This window comes from Thamnophis sirtalis, unplaced genomic scaffold (genome assembly GCF_051295495.1).
Source record: "Thamnophis sirtalis isolate CommonGarterSnake01/CBP01778 unplaced genomic scaffold, rThaSir2_p1.2 scaffold_8, whole genome shotgun sequence".
Taxonomy (NCBI): Eukaryota; Metazoa; Chordata; class Lepidosauria; order Squamata; family Natricidae; genus Thamnophis; species Thamnophis sirtalis.
In genome coordinates this window covers 38,565,460-38,586,566 of record NW_028261388.1, presented here as the reverse complement: position 1 = coordinate 38,586,566, position 21,107 = coordinate 38,565,460, and the positions used below count along the sequence as shown (strand labels likewise).

General features: G+C 35.3%; 1 protein-coding gene across 2 annotated transcripts; it reads right to left on the bottom strand.

Annotated features, from left to right (window-relative positions):
- Positions 1–8,599: 8,599 nt before the first annotated feature.
- Positions 8,600–20,699, bottom strand: CREG1 (cellular repressor of E1A stimulated genes 1). 2 transcript variants are annotated; one of them, XM_014063089.2, is made up of 4 exons: positions 20,385–20,694; positions 13,966–14,085; positions 11,820–12,007; positions 8,600–9,452 (listed from the first exon to the last, which is right to left on the bottom strand). In XM_014063089.2, coding segments are annotated over exons 1-4 (561 nt in total). In that variant the 5' UTR covers positions 20,637–20,694; the 3' UTR covers positions 8,600–9,451. The 2 variants fall into 2 exon arrangements, with proteins under 2 accessions (XP_013918564.1, XP_087577602.1); XM_087721476.1 differs by lacking the exon at positions 8,600–9,452 and having other exon boundaries at positions 11,819–12,007; positions 20,385–20,699.
- Between the last annotated feature and the right edge of the window lie 408 nt (positions 20,700–21,107).

Sequence of the window (21,107 nt, the reverse complement as noted above, 5' to 3'; positions counted from 1 at the left end):
TCTGTGATCAACACATGCCAATCTGTCTAAAATCCAAGGTGGAGACAACAGTGCACCCAGCAGCGCTATATAATGCTGAGTACTGGCCAGTTACCAATGCATTGAGCATTATATGCCATGCACATAGTTTGTTGGTCATTAAGTGACCATGTCATCAATGATACTCTTTGGAAGCAAATTACCACCATTCCATTATCAGAGAAAATGCGGAAGAAACGCCTACAGTGGTACAGCAATATTCTATGAGCAGCACCTCACTCCACTGCCCACATCGCCTATATATATAATATAGATGTGAAAGGCAGAAGCAAAACTGACAAGATACAATAAATACAGACATGAAAAACTTCCACTTAGATGTGGATGTTGCATTTGATTACACAAGATGGCACTTGTTGTCCAAAAAGCAATTCAGGATCCAGCTTTGGAAGGTGTGAAAGCTAGAGAAGCTGAGCTCAGCCTTCTGATTTTCTCCCAAGTTGCATAAAGCCAAAATGCACAATTCATTGAACAAGTGCAAAGAACACAAAATCTAGAGATAATATTGATAGATATAAAAAAATCCAAGCATATTACTACATTTAATCAGTAAACTCCCTTTGAAATAAACTTGTGGGACAATTCCGGCTAAGATGTCGACCTGGAGCTTGGAGAGGTGTGAATCTAAGCTGTAAAGTTTCTTCCTTCCTCTTTCTACAGAGAAGGTTATGGTGGCCGACTTCCACCTATTCTTTCCAGAGAGCAGATACCTAGGAGCAAATTTTCTTTGTTCTGATTCCGTTCTCTCTTATCCTCTTAATTACTATGTAAGCTTCTCTCTCTGTTTGGAATTTCATACTTTTACAAATCTAGCTAGATCGTATTATGGCGGGCGATTATGATTATGAATACTCACATTCAGAATGGACCAGATTTGGAAAATAGCAGATTATTTACAGGATTGCAATACTACCTGTATCTTTTATGCAGTTGTTAATTGTGGAACATGGTTGGAAGAAAGGTACATGAAACTTGCAGCTGTACATGATGATTTGATTTACTATAGTCATTTGAAATTGTACTTAAGCAACATTTGGTAGAGCAACATTAAAAAGTGACTAAACTATTATTCTGAAAATAAAAACACTTCTTTTTTCTATTGGTATAAAATATATTAATTTAGTATATATGTTTGCCCATGCGCATAGACCAACACATGCATAAAGAAACTTCCAGCATCAGAGGAACAAATGGAGCACATTTCAGTTTCCATCCACACTTCAATAATATACCAGATTGGAAATTAAATGCTTATTATCTATATGTTAAAAAAAATTGGGGGGGGAATTAAAGTTTGTGTTATAAAAGAAGTGATTGGGTTGCATCATTCTTTCTTAAAATGTAATAATATTGTAAATCTCAAAAAAATTGAAAAATGATCATATGTGAATAAAACTAATCTTAAAAGTTGAAATCACAATTCAACTTATATTTTTATTAAACTTTATGAAACCATGTATATTTCCCACAAAATATACTGAGTTAGGGAGATCTACTTTGCTATCTAGAATTGTGTCTCAAGGATATATCTGACAGAGAATGTAAATTAATTTGGAAACTGTTCCTAGATTAGAAATAAATACATGGATTTGTGTTGGTTATAAAATCTTCTCTCTGCATAAAGTCTATATTTTAATTTTATGGCATATCTAAATTAGAATAAACTTTATTAATATAAATACAATTTATTGCAATTTTGAGAGAACTTGTTTGCATTTCAAGTCTTGTGAGGTGTGCTTGTTTGGGTTAACGGCAATCACAAGTTTAAAGACTTTACAGGAAGTACATGACTGCTAAAAAACCAAGTCTTTGGCAGAACCAAGTTACAGTTATAAATAACTCATCTGTTGTTGCCCCAGACAATGAATCCAGAATCAACACTCTGCAATTAGGAATTAACCAATTGCCTTTGCAGCAGATTTTCTCAGGCTACTTGATATTAATGGAAGACAATATGAAGGCCTTTGTCATCTGAGAAGAGGAAGAAAACATGTATAAAAATTAGTAGAGGGAGAGAACAAATCCACAAAGACTCCAGTAGAACATGGATTGTATGTAGCCAAAATTATTTTTAAGTCCCAAGGAGCAGAAGTAAAACTAACACTTATAGTTTCTCTCATCAATGATCTCTCAAGGACTAACAGGTTGTACATGAAAATAAAACTTTTGATTACCTAAATCAGGATTTCAATTGAGGTCCCAGCCAAACCTGACTCACTATCTGTGAAGGTTTCCCTTTACAGAAAGTTTCATTCAGTTCTTATTAGGTTCAATGCACTAATCTCCTAGAAATTCTACATTTGCTGCCAGAGAGATATTATTGCTTTGTAAAGGGATTATCTCACGCCCACCTTGTAGCATTTTTTTTCATGGAAGAGACCTGACACTAATTCTATATCTCTGTATTTCATAAGATCCACTCCTGACAAAACAACAAACAAATAAGCCACTAGCTAGCCACTTACTTTAGTTTTTCCTGAGAGGTAGTTGCTCTAGTCTAGTATTTGTGAACAAAAATAGCAGTGTCTTGTGGTACTGAAGAAAAGTCAATTTCATGGATTTGGTTTTGTGGATCAGTCTATTTCATGAGATGTATGGCATATAAACCTGAGAAAGGAGTGTGTAGGATGGTATGGTATAATAAAAAGTTTCGTTTATTCATTTTGCCAAATCAAGTTGCTAATAAAGGTACAAATGCATCACCGTTTCATTTTTTTTCTTGTAGCAAGGTGCTCTCAAACAAACTCAATCTTCACTTCTCAGGGAAACCACACTTCTGAGTAAGAATTTTCCTCAACTTTTCTTTACATATATGATGGCAGCAAAATTTATTTGGCCCGCCCTCTGGAATATTCTCCCATTGGAGGCGAGGTCCATCTCCCAAACTCCTGGTCTTCCAGAAAAAATTGAAAACTATTTGGCCTGGGGCCTCAAAAGGGCCTGGTACATTGGATGGCTGATTGGGCAAAGAAGATCCCTATCCAGATTGCCCGTCATCTTGGTTTTTAGCTTTTCTATTTAATTCCTCTAATTTTAATTATCTGGTAGAACTTTTTTTTTACTTTTTTATAATTTTTTTATTTTTAATTTAAAACAAACACACTCTTTCTTTACATGCTGTAGAAAGTGTATCAGTTGGTTACAAAAAGACTTTCGTGCTTCTCTTCCACAGTCAACAAACATACTTCATATTAAATCAAGAATTTTAACTCAAATATTTAAACATGTCGCCATGTTTTAATTATCAAGTAGAATTTTTTTTTTACTTTTTATCCCATTGTAAGCTACCCAGAGTCACTGTATCACTAAGACGGGTGGCATAAGAATTCCAGAAATAAATGAATAAAAATTAATGGGGCCCATATGGAACACATCCTTTTATGTATCTGAGGACCAGTTAGATCAGACTAACATGACAGAATCAACTCAAAAAAGTTTATGTTTATATAAGACTACCCATACCTTTGAATTTCATCTGAAAGCTGAATGGTTGCCTGTTAGCTTTCAGATGAAATTCAAGGGTATGAGTAATCATACAGAAAACTCTTCATGTTTCAGGGTCTGGTTATTTGTGGAACTGCCTCAATGCTATTACATCTGCCTTTTCTATTAATTCTAGTACAACCGGCGTGATGCGGGTCCCTTCATTAAAATTGTTAATCTAAGAGACCTCAGTGTAGGCGAAGTAGATAGACAGCTTTGAAGAAAATTGACAGCAACTGTTAGGAAAATGTGAACTTAGCTTGGGAAAACAGGAAAACAAGAGAGAGAAACTCAAGATTGCTGCACCTTAATTTTATTTGGTAGAGGATAAAAGGGGGGGAAATGCTGATAGGTTTTCAAAAACCTGTTATTATAGCCCATATTCATTGAATACTAACATTTCTATTATTGAGCTGGGGTACCTTGAAGGTCTGAAAAATACTTTCAGTCCATTCCTGATTTGTGAATAGCATCTCCTCTGAGGTCTATACTCTCCTTATTCAGCCATCATTCAGGAAACCTAAAAAAATGTGGTTTTCTCAGCAGACTCTGAGGTAGAGTGACTTGTTTGCCTATTTAGCATTAATGCAATATTCCTTGGTGTTCATGGAGATTCCTTCCTCAGTAATGTATAGTTTTTAAGTTATTTATAGATGTTTTTCTACTTGTTTTATTGTTTTACTCTGGTACATATCATCTAACTCACTTCAACAATAATTTGAGGCACCTTATAAATTGAATAAATGAACAAAACAAAAAAAACCAGGCAAATAGATTATTGAAGAATAGCAAGAAAAATATTAAAAACTTTAAAATGCTTAATTCCCTCATTGTTCTTGAAAGACATCCTGTGCATTTCAGATTTATTTTGTTTTCAGCCAGAATTTGTACCATATCTTACTTTTTTTAAAGGTCTGGTTGATTTGCTCCCTTTACAAACACAGACACACAAAAACAGGTCATCTAGAACAAAATCTTAGTAGACAAATTGCTGGCATGTAATCTTTCATCAAAACATTTCTATGAATGCAATATGAAGAAATCTAAGTGGTAACCAGAGTTGCTTTTGGTAAGATGTGTGGCTATATAAATGCCATCAATCAATAAAATAAATAAACTGTAGAAACTTGAAAAAAGTTCTAAGTATAGAAATGCAAAATGGTTTGTAAATACAGAAAACACCTCCTTTTTAAATAAATGTATTAATAAATTAAATGTATTTAAAATCATGGTTCATATCAGAAAAATTGGTACAGAAAGCTTATTTTTTTCCAGATGATTCACATTTCTAAAATTTTCCATCGACTTCACATTAAGCATAACAAACAAAAAATTCAAATTCATTCCAGGAATTAGTTGTTTTCATATTATTTAACAATGCAATAATTATCTAAAATAGATTTTTCATATGTAATGAAAAGTATACACTTTATCATAGTAAAAAAAAATCTATGTCACTTTTATTCAGAAAGGTAGGAAAAGCTCTTAATATAAATTAAATGTATTTCCAAATATGCCTCAGCCAAAGTGGTAACAATATAGTAAAGGCAGCTATAAATCAGCTTCTTTTACTGTCTGTAAAAATTATAACTCTTTTAATTATGTAAATAAAATAAAGTGTAAATTTGTTTTAGAAACACATTTACAAACAAAAGGCAAATGAAAGAGACTTTGTTTTGGCTGGATTTATATTATTTTTTTGTGAGTTTTATTACATTCATTTTTCGTTATAATCTTAGCAACCTCAGACCTTATTCAAGTATTTATATTTGTAGTCTATCCCATCCCAGAAAACTTTGTGAAGCTTTTTTTTAAGTAAATACTCCAGCATTAAAAAGATTATTCATTTAAGGAGCAAAACCTACCGTGCATATTTCTCATAATTCCCAGAGCCAGTCCATCATTTAACCTAGTCTGTGTAAAAGGCTAGTTTTTTAAAGAGTGCTCGAATATGGGCATGATAGAACTCATGTGGCTCTATGCATAGACAACACCATTTATAACAAGAAGCAATCCACATCTATGGAGACAGAATGTGTGTTCTATTTATGCATAATGTTACAAAGGATGCACATTTATTCATACTTATCTGGATATTATTCATGGAGATAGATAGATAGATAGATAGATAGATAGATAGATAGATAGATAGATAGATAGATAGATAGATAGATAGATAGATAGATATAGTTATATATAGTTATATTTGTGCTGAGAAATAAATAAAGGGAGACTAGTATAGATCTATTTCAAGCTATTTAGCTCTCATCAGCTAGCCATACCCTTACTGGGATTCGAACCCAGGGTATGGCTAGCTGATGAGAGCTAAATAGCTTGAAATAGATCTATACTAGTCTCCCTTTATTTATTTATCAGCACAAATATAACACAAAATGTGTAACAAAGGCAACAGTAAAAATATTGGGTTTCTGTCGTGATGGACTCTTGTGACGAGCCGATTGACAGATAATGGAAGCTGTTAGCTTCCTCCCATAATTGGGGCTTACCAGGGGTTGTGACACTAAATATATATATATATATATATATATATATATATATATATATATATATGTATGTGTATGTGTATGTGTATGTGTATGTGTATGTGTATGTGTATGTGTATGTGTATGTGTATGTGTATGTGTATGTGTATGTGTATGTGTATGTGTATGTGTATGTGTATGTGTATGTGTATGTGTATGTGTATGTGTATGTGTATGTGTATGTGTATGTGTATGTGTATGTGTATGTGTATGTGTATGTGTATGTGTATGTGTATGTGTATGTGTATGTGTATGTGTATGTGTATGTGTATGTGTATGTGTATGTGTATGTGTATGTGTATGTGTATGTGTATATGTATATGTATATGTATATGTATATGTATATGTATACATGCACGTGCACGTGCACACGTACGTACATACATACATACATACATACATACATACATATATATATTCACGCAAACATTATTTTCCCTATAGCAATAACAAAGGGGAAGCTTAAGTCGTTCCCGCCCAACACACACCCCTGGATCTAAACCAGGCTTGGAAAGAAGAAAACCACCAAAGAAGAGGCTTGCATTCCCAACTCAATGGTGTTAAAGTCAACAAGAAATTAAAAAGGGTTAGGATGGAGCCACAAACATAGCCCACCAGAGGTCATCCACAAATCCCTACATGCTATTAATCACATCTTGGTGCTATAACACAGCCTAAAACAAACTGGAAAAGTTCAGCGATCATCTGTTTCCTGCAAGGCCTTTAGGATTGCATACTATCTTCTCTACAATTTTCATAAAAATGGAAGGATAATAATAATAATTATAATCTACTACATTTATATAGTAAGATGCCTGACTCTCAGTGGCTCTGGGAAATTGGACAGCATATATGATTGAAGACCGAACAATTGAAAAATTCCATTGCATCCAATAACAGCCTCGTGAGGAGAAGCCGAATCACGATAGCACCTTTCTCTTCAACAAAGAATAATTCACTATTAGCTTTCATTCCTTCAGATTCTGCCACTATGTTACATTCTGGATACAGCAACAATAATTTAATTGATTTTTAAAATAACTATCCAAAATTGATTGGAATTCAGAATTTGGAGAAATAAAAAATAATGCACCAAGATTTACACAGATGAAAGTCACTTATACTAAATGGCTAAATTCGTCAAACAAAGCCATGATTTGTTGAATAGGCCCCAGTGGCTGGCATTACAAATCAGGTAACGGCATTAACCATGATTTTAAACTTTGGTAGTTGAGTCTAGAGAGTGATGAAAGCAAAAGGAAACAAACTATATTACTATTTAGTGCTAGAGGTGAGCTTAGTACCAGGGTCGAACTAATTGAAACAGCATTTAGGTATTGAAATATATATATATACCGTATTTTTCGGAGTATAAGATGCACCTTTTTCCCACAAAAAAGAGGCTGAAAATCTAGGTGCGTTTTTTACATTGAATACAGCATTTTTTGCCTCCCGAAGTCCTGCTCCTTCATCAAAATGGCCGTGCATAGCTTGTAGGAAGCTTTCAGAGAGCTCCTGGGTGTTGGGAAGGCAGAAATGAGCAAAAAACAGACCGTTTTTGCCCCTCCCCCTTCAGCTGCCAGGAGCACTCCATAAGCCTCCATAAGGCTATACATGCAATTTTCTTGACAAAAAAGGCCCATTTTTTTAAAAAAAACAGGCAATTTTTGCTCATTTTTGACCCCCCCCCCATGGAGCATTCTGCAAGCCCCCCCCCAAGGCTATTTACAGCTTTAAAAAAATGGGCCCGTTTTTGCAAAAAACGGGCCATTTTTAGGAGGTTTGCAGAGTGCAAAAATCCCCCCCCCCTTTCGGAAAGCTCTTTAGTTAGAGTGATTGATGAGAATTAGATTGATCAAGTGCTGTGCCAGCAGAAACAAAGTCTTAGGTGCTGCAGATTGTCAGCAATTTCCTTCTCCAGCACATGGATAAATACACCTGGAAACATCTACCTACTTACCTACCTACCTACCTACTCTATCTCTCTCCCTACCTACCTACTGTATTTCTCTCTCTTTCTCCACCTACCTACTCTCTCTCTTCCTAACTACCCACTGTATTTCTCTCTCTCTCTCCCTCTATCTACCTACGTACCTACCTACTCTCTCTCTCCCTACCTATCTACTGTATTTCTCACTGTCTCTATTTCTCTCTATATCCCTCTACCTACTAACCTACCTACCTAACCTTTCTTCCTACCTACTGTATTTCTCTCTCTCTCTCTCTCTCTATTTCTTTCTCTCTCTATCCCTTTATCTACCTACCTACCTAACTACACACTCTCTCTCCCTACCTACCTACTGTATTTCTCTCTCTTTCTCTCTCTCTCTCTATCCCTCTCCCTACCTATCTACTTTTTTTAAAAAATTGCCTCTTCAAAACCTTGGTGCATCTTATACTCCGGAAAATACGGTATTATGAAATATATATACATTTCTAAGAGACTGGAAAGTTCTATTTTTAACAATAAAATAGAAATATGGATGAGTACAGGAATTTTTTCACTTAGACTAAGCCATTCATATTATATCATATAACATCAAATCAAATCTTCATTATGGTCATAGACCAGCACATAGTCTTTTAAAACCAAACATGTTCTACTAGGCAAAGCACACTAATACAAAGGTAGATTATGTAGCATTTTTTTAAAAAAATGTTCATATTCCATTACACTTCCTGCTGCTCTTTTAGGCGATTGGAAAAATTTCTCAGAATTGCCAGTCACATTTAGCCTTCATTTTTGTAAACACAGGTCACTGATTTATTCACACATTTCATTACTTTTATTTATTTAATAAATTTATTTAACCACCCATTTAACAATGAAATTCTGGTTGGAGAATAAAAGATAATACATAATATACAATCAAATCAAATCATAGTGTGCAATGTTTCCAACAATTAAATCTGATTCCAACAATAAAATCATCCAACAGGTGAGCAGGGACTGAATCCAAGATGCTATTTACAAATTTAATGCAAATTTCTAAATCAAGGCAGAGTACAGATGAATATATGATAATTTTTGGACACACCAAAGTTAAGTTTACAATTATTTACCTCCCTTTTTCTTCTCCCAAATATTCCTTTACTTCTGTTTTACAACCATATTCTTCTTGCCCTAACTGAATTGTTATAGACTCGCTGAAAAATAGTGAACTCTCTTTAAAAATCTGAGGCAAAATGAATTATGCAGGCTGTGTCAATTTGTATATCCTAAAAAAATGTGTTCATAGAATTAGATTTCTTGGCACGAATTTCAGACTTTTAAATGAATATGCAAATTTGGAGTTTTGCCCAGTTCCCATAGAATCCTTATCTTCTTGTTATGGAACTGCTTAGTGAAAGGAGAGATGTTCAGTTGCATCCAAAAAATGTTAATCCCTACAAAGGATAAACAAGAAAAATAGTTAAAATGGTATCTTGGCCCTGTGAAGTAATCATTTTGACACTTTTCCTTCAAAATTCTATGATAAAAGCAAAGCAAGATCACAGCTGCAAGGCAGAGAAAAATTCCAGCATGAGATTTTGGAAAACCACTATCAGCCAGAGCAGACAATACCTGAATAGATGGCAGGCTACAGAAACTTCATTATCTTTTATGCACATTGGGAAGTACTTATGCGACTACACAATCTCATGTAATTCTATTTTGGCTATCTACAAACAAGAGACAGCTATCTGTCATTTTGGAATAAGCCCTAAGATGTAACATATTATACAGTAGTCAATTTCTTCAAAAGTGAAGGGAACATTTTATTTTATTTATCTAGCTGCCATATTTAAGATGCACCTTTTTTCCTCAAAAGAGGCTGAAAATCTGGGTGCGTCTTATACATCGAATACAACATTTTTTGCCTCCCGAAGCCCTGCCCCTTCACCAAAATGCCCATGCACAGCCTTATGGAGGCTTTCAAAGAGCTCCTGGGGGTTGGGGAGTACAGAAATGAGCAAAAAACAGGCTGTTTTTTGCTCAATTTTGCCCCCCAGCCCCCAGGAGCACTATATAAGCCTCCATAAGGCTATGCATGTAATTTTCTTGACAAAAAAGGGCTCATTTTTGTGAAAAATGGGCCATTTCTGCTCGTTTTTGCCCCCCCCCCCGAGAGCACTCTGCAACCCCCCCCCCAAGGCTATTCATGCCTTTGTTTTTAAAAAAACAGGCCCATTTTCATGAAAAATGGGCCATTTTTGGAAGGTTTACAGAGTGCAAAAACTTTTTTTCCCCCTTTCGGAAAGCTCTTTAGTTAAAGTAATTGATGAGAATTACATTGATCAAGTGCTGTGCCAGCAGAAACAAAGTCTTAGGTGCTGCAGATTGTCAGTGATTTCCTTCTCCACACATGGTTAAATTCACCTGGAAACATCTACCTACCTACCTACTCACTCTCTCCCTACCTACCTACTGTATTTCTCTCTCTCCCCCATCTATCTACCTACATACCTACCTACCTACTCTCTCTCTCCCTACCTATCTACTGTATCTCTCTCTCTCTCCCTACCTTCTCTTTCTCTCTCTGCCTCCCTTTATCTAGGTAACTACCTAACTACTCTCTCTCTCTCCCTACCTACTGTATTTCTCTCTCTTTCCCTACCTTCCCTCTTTTTTTAAAAAAAAATGCCTCTTCAAAACCTTGATGTGTCTTATACTCTGGTGCGTTTTATACTCCGAAAAATACAGTAATTGACATTGCCTCCATTTTTCCAGAAATGACTCTGGGTAGTGCACAACTATCAGATGAAACAACAAATGTAAAAACAATAAGTACATCAAATCTAATCAATTTGATCTGATTTCAAATGTAAAAACAACTATAAAATATAAACATCCATATTAATCAATATCATAACAATCAAACATACAAACCATAGGCGAAAGGAGGATAATAATGACACTCAACAATGGAGCCATCTAAATAAGACTTTAGTTCCCTGAAAGTCCCAGGCCTGATAGCCAGGTCTTGAGAGCTTTTTGGAATGTCAAAGAATTAGAATTAGAATAACAGTGTTGGAAGGGACCTTGGAGGTCTTCTAGTCCAACCTCCTGCTCAGGCAGGAAACCCTATACCATTTCAGAAAAATTGTTGTCCAATCTCTTCTTTAAAATTTCCAGTGTTGGAGCATTCACAACTTCTGGAGGCAAGTTGTTCTACTTATTAATTGTTCTAACTGTCAGGAAATTTCTCCTTAGTTCTAAGTTGCTTCTCTCCTTGATTAGTTTCCATCCACTGCTTCTTGCCTGTCTTCAGGTGCCTTGGAGAATAGCTTGACTCCTCCTTCTTTGTGACAACCCCTAAGATACTGGAACACTACTATCATGTCACCCCTAGTTCTTCTTCTCATTAAACTAGACATACCCAATTCCAGCAACCGTTCTTTATAAGTTTTAGCCTCCAGCCCCCTAATCACCTTTCTTCCTTTTCTCTGCACTCTTTCTAGATAATAACATCTTTTTTTACATTGTAGCAATCAAAACTGGATGCAATATTCCAAGTGTGGTCTTCCCATGTGGTATTAACACTTCATATGATCTTGATTCTCTAATTTCAAGGGAGGGAGGGGATATTCCATAACGCAAGCACCATGGCAGAGAAGGCTCTGATTTAAGCAGATAAAGGATTTTAACTACAAATACATTGAAGTGGTTCTGATAAAAAGGAGAGAGAATTCAAGTTTGTGCTATGCGTCAGAATCATAAATCACAAGTTCAAAAATATTACTTCAAAAGTTATATAATATAACAGCACTTACTAGGGTACAGCGTTAAAATAGTCTTCTGGGGTCACAGTTTTGATTCCACCAAAGAAGTCTAGAAGCCAGATGTTGATGATGTTCAGTTTGGCAAAAAACCAGTTATGCCCTACAGGCCAAAATGCCATTTCAGGATGTCTACTGAACAGTGCTGTCTTTGCAAAATCAGCTTCTGTACCATTCTGAACCTGAAAAGTTTTCAACAATATGAAAGACAATAAATTAGTTAGCCATTATATTTTTCTGCAAGTCTGCTCAAGATTGGACAATCCAGGGCATAACAAAACATATAACTAGAATTTGAACAGCTGTCTGGACTCAATCCAGTGGAATTGTTGACTTTGAATTGCAACCTCTATGCTTAGCTAACAGTCTTACAACCAACAGCTGGACAAGTCGAACAGCTTTAGTTGCACAGAAAAAGCAACACATTCATAAAAGCAGGACATGTGTAATCATTTGGTCCTGATTACTGCTTGGATGATCATGTAGTGAGTGGCTAGGAACTGAATATTTTAGGACTGGATGGTGGTTAAATTTGTTTTTAAAATTGTACTAAATCGTTTTTTTAATAAATTATCAGGTTAGGATACAAATTATACATGATAAAAATTTATATCGGGTAACAATGAGAAAGATTTGAGAAGAGCAGTATGGCCTTTTGCAGAGTTTTGCCCTTCAGCAATCATTGAAAAAATGTATGGAAATGAGAAAAAAGGTTTATTGTTCATTTGTTGATTTAGAGAAAGAATATGATAAAGTTAGGATTTATTTACTCAATGTTTTATGTGAATATGGAGTTGAAGGTTAACTGTTGAATGCAATAAGATAGAGATAAAGCATACATGAGAAGAAGTGGAATGCTAAATAAATGGTTTAACACTGAGCACAGTGTAAGTCAAGGATGTGTACATGTATCCATATTTTTATGGATATATTTATAAGGAATGTTTGTGGTAAAGGTTGGCAGGCATTGTGAATGTTATTTGTACTTTTCAATGCAAAGAGTCACATATTGTTGACTGAAAACTGAATGATTTGCAACAAACACTAAGTATATTGTATTATATGAACCAATGAAGCATATGGATATGATAATGCATCAAAGAGTAAGGTAGCTATTTTTAATAGGGAGAATAGTAAATAGTTTCAGGTTTATATTAATAGTGAAAATATTGAGCAGATGGATGAATTTGTATATTTTGGTAGAATAAGATAATGGAGGGGTATAATTAATGGCATTGAAATAGACTAGAGTTAGTTGTATTTCTTTTTTTGTTGTTGTTGTCCTTATCTCACATCTTATTTCTTTGGGTCACTGTCTCTTACATTCTGGAATAATTTTGCCTATTGCAAATAATGTTATGGATATGGGCCACAGGTTGCCCACACCAATTTAAAACACTGATGTCATTTGAACTACAATACTATAGACAATTTCTTTTGAATAATTCCTTCTAGACTCACTTTCTCTACTACCACCTGGTTCCTTGAATTAAGTCTCAAATGCAAGGTTCCAAATAAAGATTAAAACAATATTGTTTTATGTGGTGTTTATTTGTATAATTATGCTGTTTTATTGTATTTTTTATGAACATGTTGAAAGTGTCAAAAGTCTCTTCTGATGGCAGCAATTATATGCCTACATAAACAAGTTTTGCCACAATAAAAAGGAATAAACATGTTGTAGTATAAAGTTTTCTAGGCCAAAGATTATTTTCATCACCTTGCCAACTGGGAAAAAGAAAGCAATTTCTCTCTGAAATCTTAAAACTAGAGAGCAAACAAATATCCTTTTAGCAATATTCTATAATCACTTACTCAATAGTTTGCCACATAATTTGCAAAGCATTGTGAAACGATTCAATTCCAGCAGCAGAGTCCCATGCATGAGGAAAATAGCTGGGAGAAGACAATACACTGTCCTATGTGGCTATTTCCCCATCACAAAATAAGAAAGTCCCTTCATTACATCAGGTCAAATATGTGTATGTGTATGGATTTTTACTGTTAAATATGCAGACTCAGGAGACATAGATTATGTTGACACCAATGTTTAAAACAAACTATTATGAGAACTATTTTCTAATTCCGAGCTAGAATTTACATATATTTAGTCTTGTTACCAGCACAAATATTGGTTTACCTTCTCAACTACGCCATAGAAGATCACATGGGCACATAGAGGATCTTGGGGATCATAACCTTGCTTCTTGCAATAAGAAGTCTGTGCCAAGGACATGGTTAGGGAGGCATTTGCATTCACCTGAAATACAAGAGGTAAATTGGGTTTAATCAAAGTTCTAGCTCATTGAGTAAAATAATGCTAAAGGATAATTTAACATATAATTGTCAAAGGTAACATGCCTAAAAACACTTGAATTTGCTTGTTTCATTTTCTATTTAGTGTAAAAGTTTAAAAATCACATGATGTTGACTCAGCCTTTTCTACAGGCACAAGACTGAATTGTGACCTCTTAAAATATTCAAACAAATTTATTTTGGGGGAAAAAGTGAAGTTAAAGCAGCACGTGATTTAAATGTGTAGCATTTTACATTTGCTGCTTCATTATTAACACAGATACAGATTACTAAATTCCAAGAACATGCTGAGTCATGACTGAGTATATTATCTGTGGAAAATGTCTCCAGGGGTCATCTGTATTGCTGGAGATAAAAAGACAGCAGCACTTTTTCAAGATACTGTCCTTCAGAATGGGGAAAGGACAAGTTAGCCTCATGGTCCAATAAGCACCATAGAATTTCAAAAACATATTTAGAAATACAACCCACATTGTTGAAAAGTTTCTTTAGGTTCTTTATATTTCATACACCACACAACAGAATGCTATATTTTTCTTTCTCTGTCAAAGAAAGAACTTTATAACCATCTCCAATAGCTCTTCTCTGACAAATTATACACAGATGACAGAGTAATCAGTGGACTCTATTTCAAGAACAGAGTTCCAAAATGTACAAGCCTATCCCAGATGAAGCACTTTTATTGGAATCATCAAAAATGTCACAAATAGGCAACATGTTTTTCAGATCTTTAGAACTCTGTCTTTCTTACTATCTATGAAAAAATGTGTGAACTATTACTATTAAATCCAGCTGCAATATGTTCATAAAGTTCAGATATAAATAAGATAACAAAAGATAAACAACATTTAGAAGAGCTTGTAATATTCACTCAAGGTTCTAATGAGCAACAAGTCACTGAACCCTAAATGTGCATTGTTCAATAAATAAATGAGTAAGTGGAGTATTCATTATCAAGACTTTTAAAAAGCATTATCCAAATAAAACAAATCTTTGGTTTATGTCACTTCACATATAGAGGGAACATAGCAGAGATGGGTTGCTCCCGGTTTGGCCCGGATCAGCCGAACCGGTAGTAGCAGCAGTGCTACTTGCCCGAACGCCTTACCTGCCCGGACGCTTCTCTGCATGTGCAGAAGCGTCACACATGCACGAGAGCGAATCGGCAGTAAAAAAATTGGAAACCCACCACTGGAACATAGTAGAAGATCATGTTATTTATAGAACTTTGTTTTCTCAAGTACGCAATATAGAAGCCAAGTTGACAGACACAGCTTACTTGTTTAGACATGCATTTCTTGAGAATTTAAGATTTTCACAGTCTTACATGCTTAACTTTAAGTTGATAATTATATTCCTACAACAAACAAAATGTGTACAAATTCTATATTAGAAAACATTTCAGAGATATTGCTGAGCTCCAAAACAGGAGTGGATAGTTTCAAAATCTTTATTCGGGTCTAGCAACATACAGAGTAAGGCTGTCACAACTTCCTGCATACTTCAGCAAGGAAGAAAAGACATTCCATGAAGATCAAAGTAAGAGGATAGAAATGTTTGTGGCATAACCCTCATCAACATATAGGAAACTATCATTAGAAGGTTTTTCCTTTGCTGCCAATCACAAGCAAGCATTGAAAAAAATGCACTATAAAATACTGACAATACTTGTTACCATTAAAGAAATAAGGAACTACCTGTAAACTAAGATAATTATGTATGTATGTATGTATGTATGTATGTATGTATGTATGTATGTATGTATATTCATAATGGAAAAATCTCCCTCTCTCCCCAGTTCTCTCCTACCTGCCTACCAATTTCTCCATACAATGAAAGACAAATTGAAAAAAGAAAAGAGAAAGAGAAAAAATGCAAAAAGATGAAAAGAGAAAAGAATTAAAGTTAGAATAGGTTCCTACCTTCTTTTCAAGAGACACCGTAGACACAATTTTATAATCCCTGTTACTAAGTGAGACAGTTGTTAAGTGATTTGTCAATTTACAATCATTTTTGCCACAGATGTTAAATGAATCATTGCAATTGTTAAGTTAGTAACACAGTTGGTAAGTGAATCGGGGTTCCCTATTGACTTGCTTGTCAGAAGGTCACGAAAGGTGACGCATGACCTTGGGATACTGCAGTCTTCCTAAATATGAGTCGGTTGCCAAGCATCTGAATTTGGATCACATGACCAAGTGGATGCTGCAATGGTTATAAGTATGAAAAACAGTCATAACTTTTTTCAGTGCCATCATAACTTTAAATGGTCACCAAATGATCTGTTGTAAGTCGAGGACTGCCTGCATTGTGTCATATGGATATAACAGAGACATCTTTCAATGAAAATAAATCCAAACAGCAACAGTAAAAGGAACAGTGAGATATATCTTTAGTTTGTTCCTTCTGGAAAAGCAAGACGACATAGCATATTTAAGCCAGACCAGATACCATTTTTCGATGCATCTGCACGATAAGATTCTCCTACAATATCAGTTGTGAACGAGGCATTGCAAACTACAGAAAACGTCATATTCTTACAAACTTCAAAAATCAGGTTTATTTGTTGGTCTTCTGGCACTCCAGCATCAGCTGAAAATCATATACATCCTATTGAGTTAGTTTTCTCATTGGAAACTGATTGCTACATCCCTACTTCCCAGTTCACATTGTAGTCCAGATGGGGAAAAGTTCACAAAAATGCAACCAGATTAGCATACTGGTACATCCATCCCAGAGTTTGCAGCCAAATCTTGAATAGTAGTCTTCTTAAGGATTACAAGCATGGTTTTTAAAATTGTTCTTCATCTATTACCTACAGATCAATTTTCCTTTGCAACTATCCCCTCAGAAAGGCTGTCTTGCAAATCATAGATATGGAAGTGTCCAAATGTGTTCGCTGAATCACCTGTAACTGAATGTGAGTTTGCCATTGTTTCATCTAATTATCTTCAAGTATTATTTATTTCCCCTTGAATCATAAAAATTTCTATTCATTTGACTGATAGTCCCTTGAAGGAAATTTAATATTTAATTACTAGCTGAATACCTGTACATGATGAAACGATGTGATTGGACAATGCAGGATAAATCCAGTTTTCTCCAGTTCAATCTGTTGGCTCAGTGGTGGTCAGTGATTGAAACACATAAGGGAATATCGCTCCCACTGCCTTGAGTCCGGAAGCAGTTCCATAATGGGAAGGCGTAGACTTTTGGCAAGATACCAACATTTAATACCATAAGGAGCCCCAGACCATTCCTGAGTGAAGGAGTGGAACGTCTGCCAATTTGAACTGAGGCAATAGAATGTGAGGCAACTGGAAGTTGGAATAGAGTTCTTTTCAAGTGGGGAGGGGGAGTAGAATGTCTAACCCCTTAGCGTCAGAGCATGTTAATATAAGGCAACTGGCAGTTGGAACAGAGGTGGGGAGGAGAGAATTCCTCAGAATCAGAGCATGTTAATTACTGTATAAGAAATACTAATGATCTGATGGTCATTTCGAAAAATCCTTTCTTAGCGAGCACCTAGAAGCCAAGAGGAACATATGTGACAAATTGCAAGTTTGTAGGCTTTACAGTTCTGGAGATTTTGTGATAAGTGGTATTTGGCTTTTATATATGTAGATTAATATTCAAAGTACAGACAGGTTCAGTTCAAAGTAACTCAAAGTTTCTCTACACAGCATTTGCTAAGAAACTAATAAAGTAGTGATGAGCTAGAAAACATTCTGTCTATGTTATCTGCATAGCAAACATACCAGGATCACTGTGGATTTCTCCCATCCCATAATTCTTGTTAAGAATACTGTGACAGAGCACTCTTAATGCAATTTGTTTTAAGACCTGACATAGACCATAGATACCTGTGAATAGATTTCATTCTCTCCAGAAAATATAGATGGGCAAAGATAATTCATTCTTTTGTCCTACCATGATGTAGAGAGCCCCCTGCCTCTTATTAAAAACTGTACGTGACTCAATTTTTAAAAATCAAATTTAATAAATCCAATTTATTAATATTTATCAATGGTCACAAAAGCAGAAATTGTGGATGATTTAGTGCTTTTTTGCAGGGAAAAATATTCTTAAAGTAAAAAGAAGAAAATAAATCAGTTTAAAAAAAATCAAACTTGCCTTACATAGAGTTGTCTTGTACTCACTTTTTTAGGTTAAGTGAAGATTATTTGAGAAGGAGGAAGGTCTCCAAACAGGTATGTTTTCAATACGTCTTTTAATCTTTGGTTCCTATGAAATTTCAACTCTTTAGTGTATTACATTTGGAACCTTCTTTTTATGGTTCTATGTTTTAATTACTTATACTAAGGCAAACATAGCTAAGTGATACATCATGATACTCTATTAGCGTGTATGAAACTATTTGGTTTAATAATCATTTATTAAATATATATGTTGCCTGACTCCAGTGTCTCTCATTTATTCAAATTTACTGATCACAGCAGTCAATTAATAAAAATACACCTACACTTAAGTATAATATGGCATGACATCTACATTTAAACACACACCTACACAGAGATTACTTCCAATTACACTATTATTTTAGAAGACAAAGGAGAAGAATGGATAAGAGTGAGGTCAAAAATATATACAACATATAAACTCATCATAGAGTTTTGAGCTACCAAGAAAGAACTGAAAGGAACTCTATAGAATGGCTTGTCATATCGTTATATGTAAGGTAAATGACACAAGACTCTAGTAACAGCTAGCTTCTCATACTCGGTAAAAAGAATGGACCAGTTAAGATTATCATTTTAAACAATCTTTCCTGGAAGTGGATCCAAAATTCTATGTCCTGGTTCTATAAGAAATCTGATTTGCAAAAACCTAATGCTGTGAATGTTCAGCTTATGTAAAATATGTGCATATTATCCTTCTATTACAAAAATGTTGGTCTTCTCCCTAATCCTTTTTAAGCACTGACGTGACATCCCTAAAACTTCATTGCTCAGAAGCAGAATATGTATTTTTAATACTCAGCCATGATCATTGTAACACTCTACAGAAATAAATATCATTGTAGCTACCTTCATTCACACATTGCACTATTAAATAAATCCATAGCTTAGTATAATAGATAAAGTGACTTATGTGTTTTAATATAATGTACTAATCTACCTATTACCATTCAGTCAACACTGCTTAAAATATGGCTTAGCATAACTGGAGGTAGTGCAACTAAACCACTGAATGCAGATAAAAGTATATGTTATTGAGATTTAATACAGAACAGAATAAAACTATTGATTTGTGTTGTTTTGCAATTATATTTCTACTTTGTACAGCCTAAAATTCAGTCTATTTTATTGTGATCAACTATAATTCCAAGATCCTTTTCACAAATCTTATCCATATTTGTACACAACTTCTTTTTCATAAGATCTTTGCATTTGTCCAATTTAAAAATTCAGAATCACCATCAGAACCTGCTGTTTATCATACAGGATAAAATATGTCATGTCATTTCTATTTTGTTCTGCAAGATAAATAGCCATTCTGAAAAATAGGCTTTGCTATTTAAATTGAAGGAAAAATTAAAACACCTTCTTACCACTACAATAGTTACAGTCCATTCCAGACTCCAATATTAAAAAGTGAAACAAAATCCCATCCAGTTTTTCATACTATATCGGAGACTTGAGCCAGAAAACTGGCATGAAATTCCTGCTCAGCTTGGGGGTTGAATTATGATTGTCAAATCTTTACATTGCAATTCTTATGTCACAGGCTTATTAACTAAAACACAGAAACATACAGTATGTACTAAATGGAATAGCCACAATAGATGACATAAAAATCTGTTATTTTATGCTGAAAAATAATTCATGATTCTTTTTGCAGCATCTTTTTCAAAAAGTCAACGGGTACATATGGAGTTGTCTTTAAAACTATGCTCTCATAGCCACAGAAAACAACGTGATTAGATTTAATTTGACCCACAACTCATTATAGCTTAATCTCAAAAGTGGAGCGCATCAACCTGCTCTACAGAGGAAACAACTAGTTGTGTTAAATCATTTTTGGTAATCCGGACGAGTCTAGTCTTTCTCATAAGAAAATGATAAGTGGATAGTTCCCTAAGAATTGACCGAAAATGCTGATGGAGGAAACTGCATTTTCTTCTTTTACGACCATGCCGGGCTACACATTAGAATCCCAAACCAACCGGGCACTTCTTTCAAAGGGAACGTACCCAGGACGAAGCAGTCAGCCACCGCTCACCTTCAGGTCATGCACTGAGATTTCCAGGTCCGTCAGGTACATATAAGGGACCCCACTACTTTTTCCCACCGCCCCGTCACTGACGGAGAAGACATTGGCGAAGGGCTGGCCTCGCATCGGAGGATCCTGCGTGGAGATCGTAGCCAGCGCGCCCCAGTCACACATATGGGCCACGAAGCGGGCGACCCGTGCCGTCTCCTGGTGCGGGGGGATTGCGGTCACTCCCGCCAGCAACCACACCAGCCGCCACATCTCACCTCCTTTACGAACACTTTTGGAAAAGATCCCTTAAGACTGATCGGAGGAACCGGGCACTTAAAAAGCTAGGCAGCCCCGCCCTCCTTCCGCGCATCCAATAAAATACTTGCCTGCTTCTGAAAGTTCCCACAGAAGGAGGGTTGCTAGGATTTTCATCCAATGGCAGCTCAGATTATCCCCTTTTAACCTAACTAATGGCGGAAAACATTGTGGACATGGCTACACATTGTGGGCGGGATTATGTTCCTATCCACCAATGATAATACGCCTTAAACTTAAGTAAACGAAACGTGTGGCTAGGTAAATAAGGAGGAAGCGATAAAGTAGTTTTCCTGTTTGACTTGATATATAAGTGTCTTCGTAGAGAGTGGTTGTGGCTGTATTTGCCAACATGCCAGCATGCTAAAAATAATTAACAAACCAAAATGGCTATGTTTTAATGACACATTGCTGAATAATCTAGAC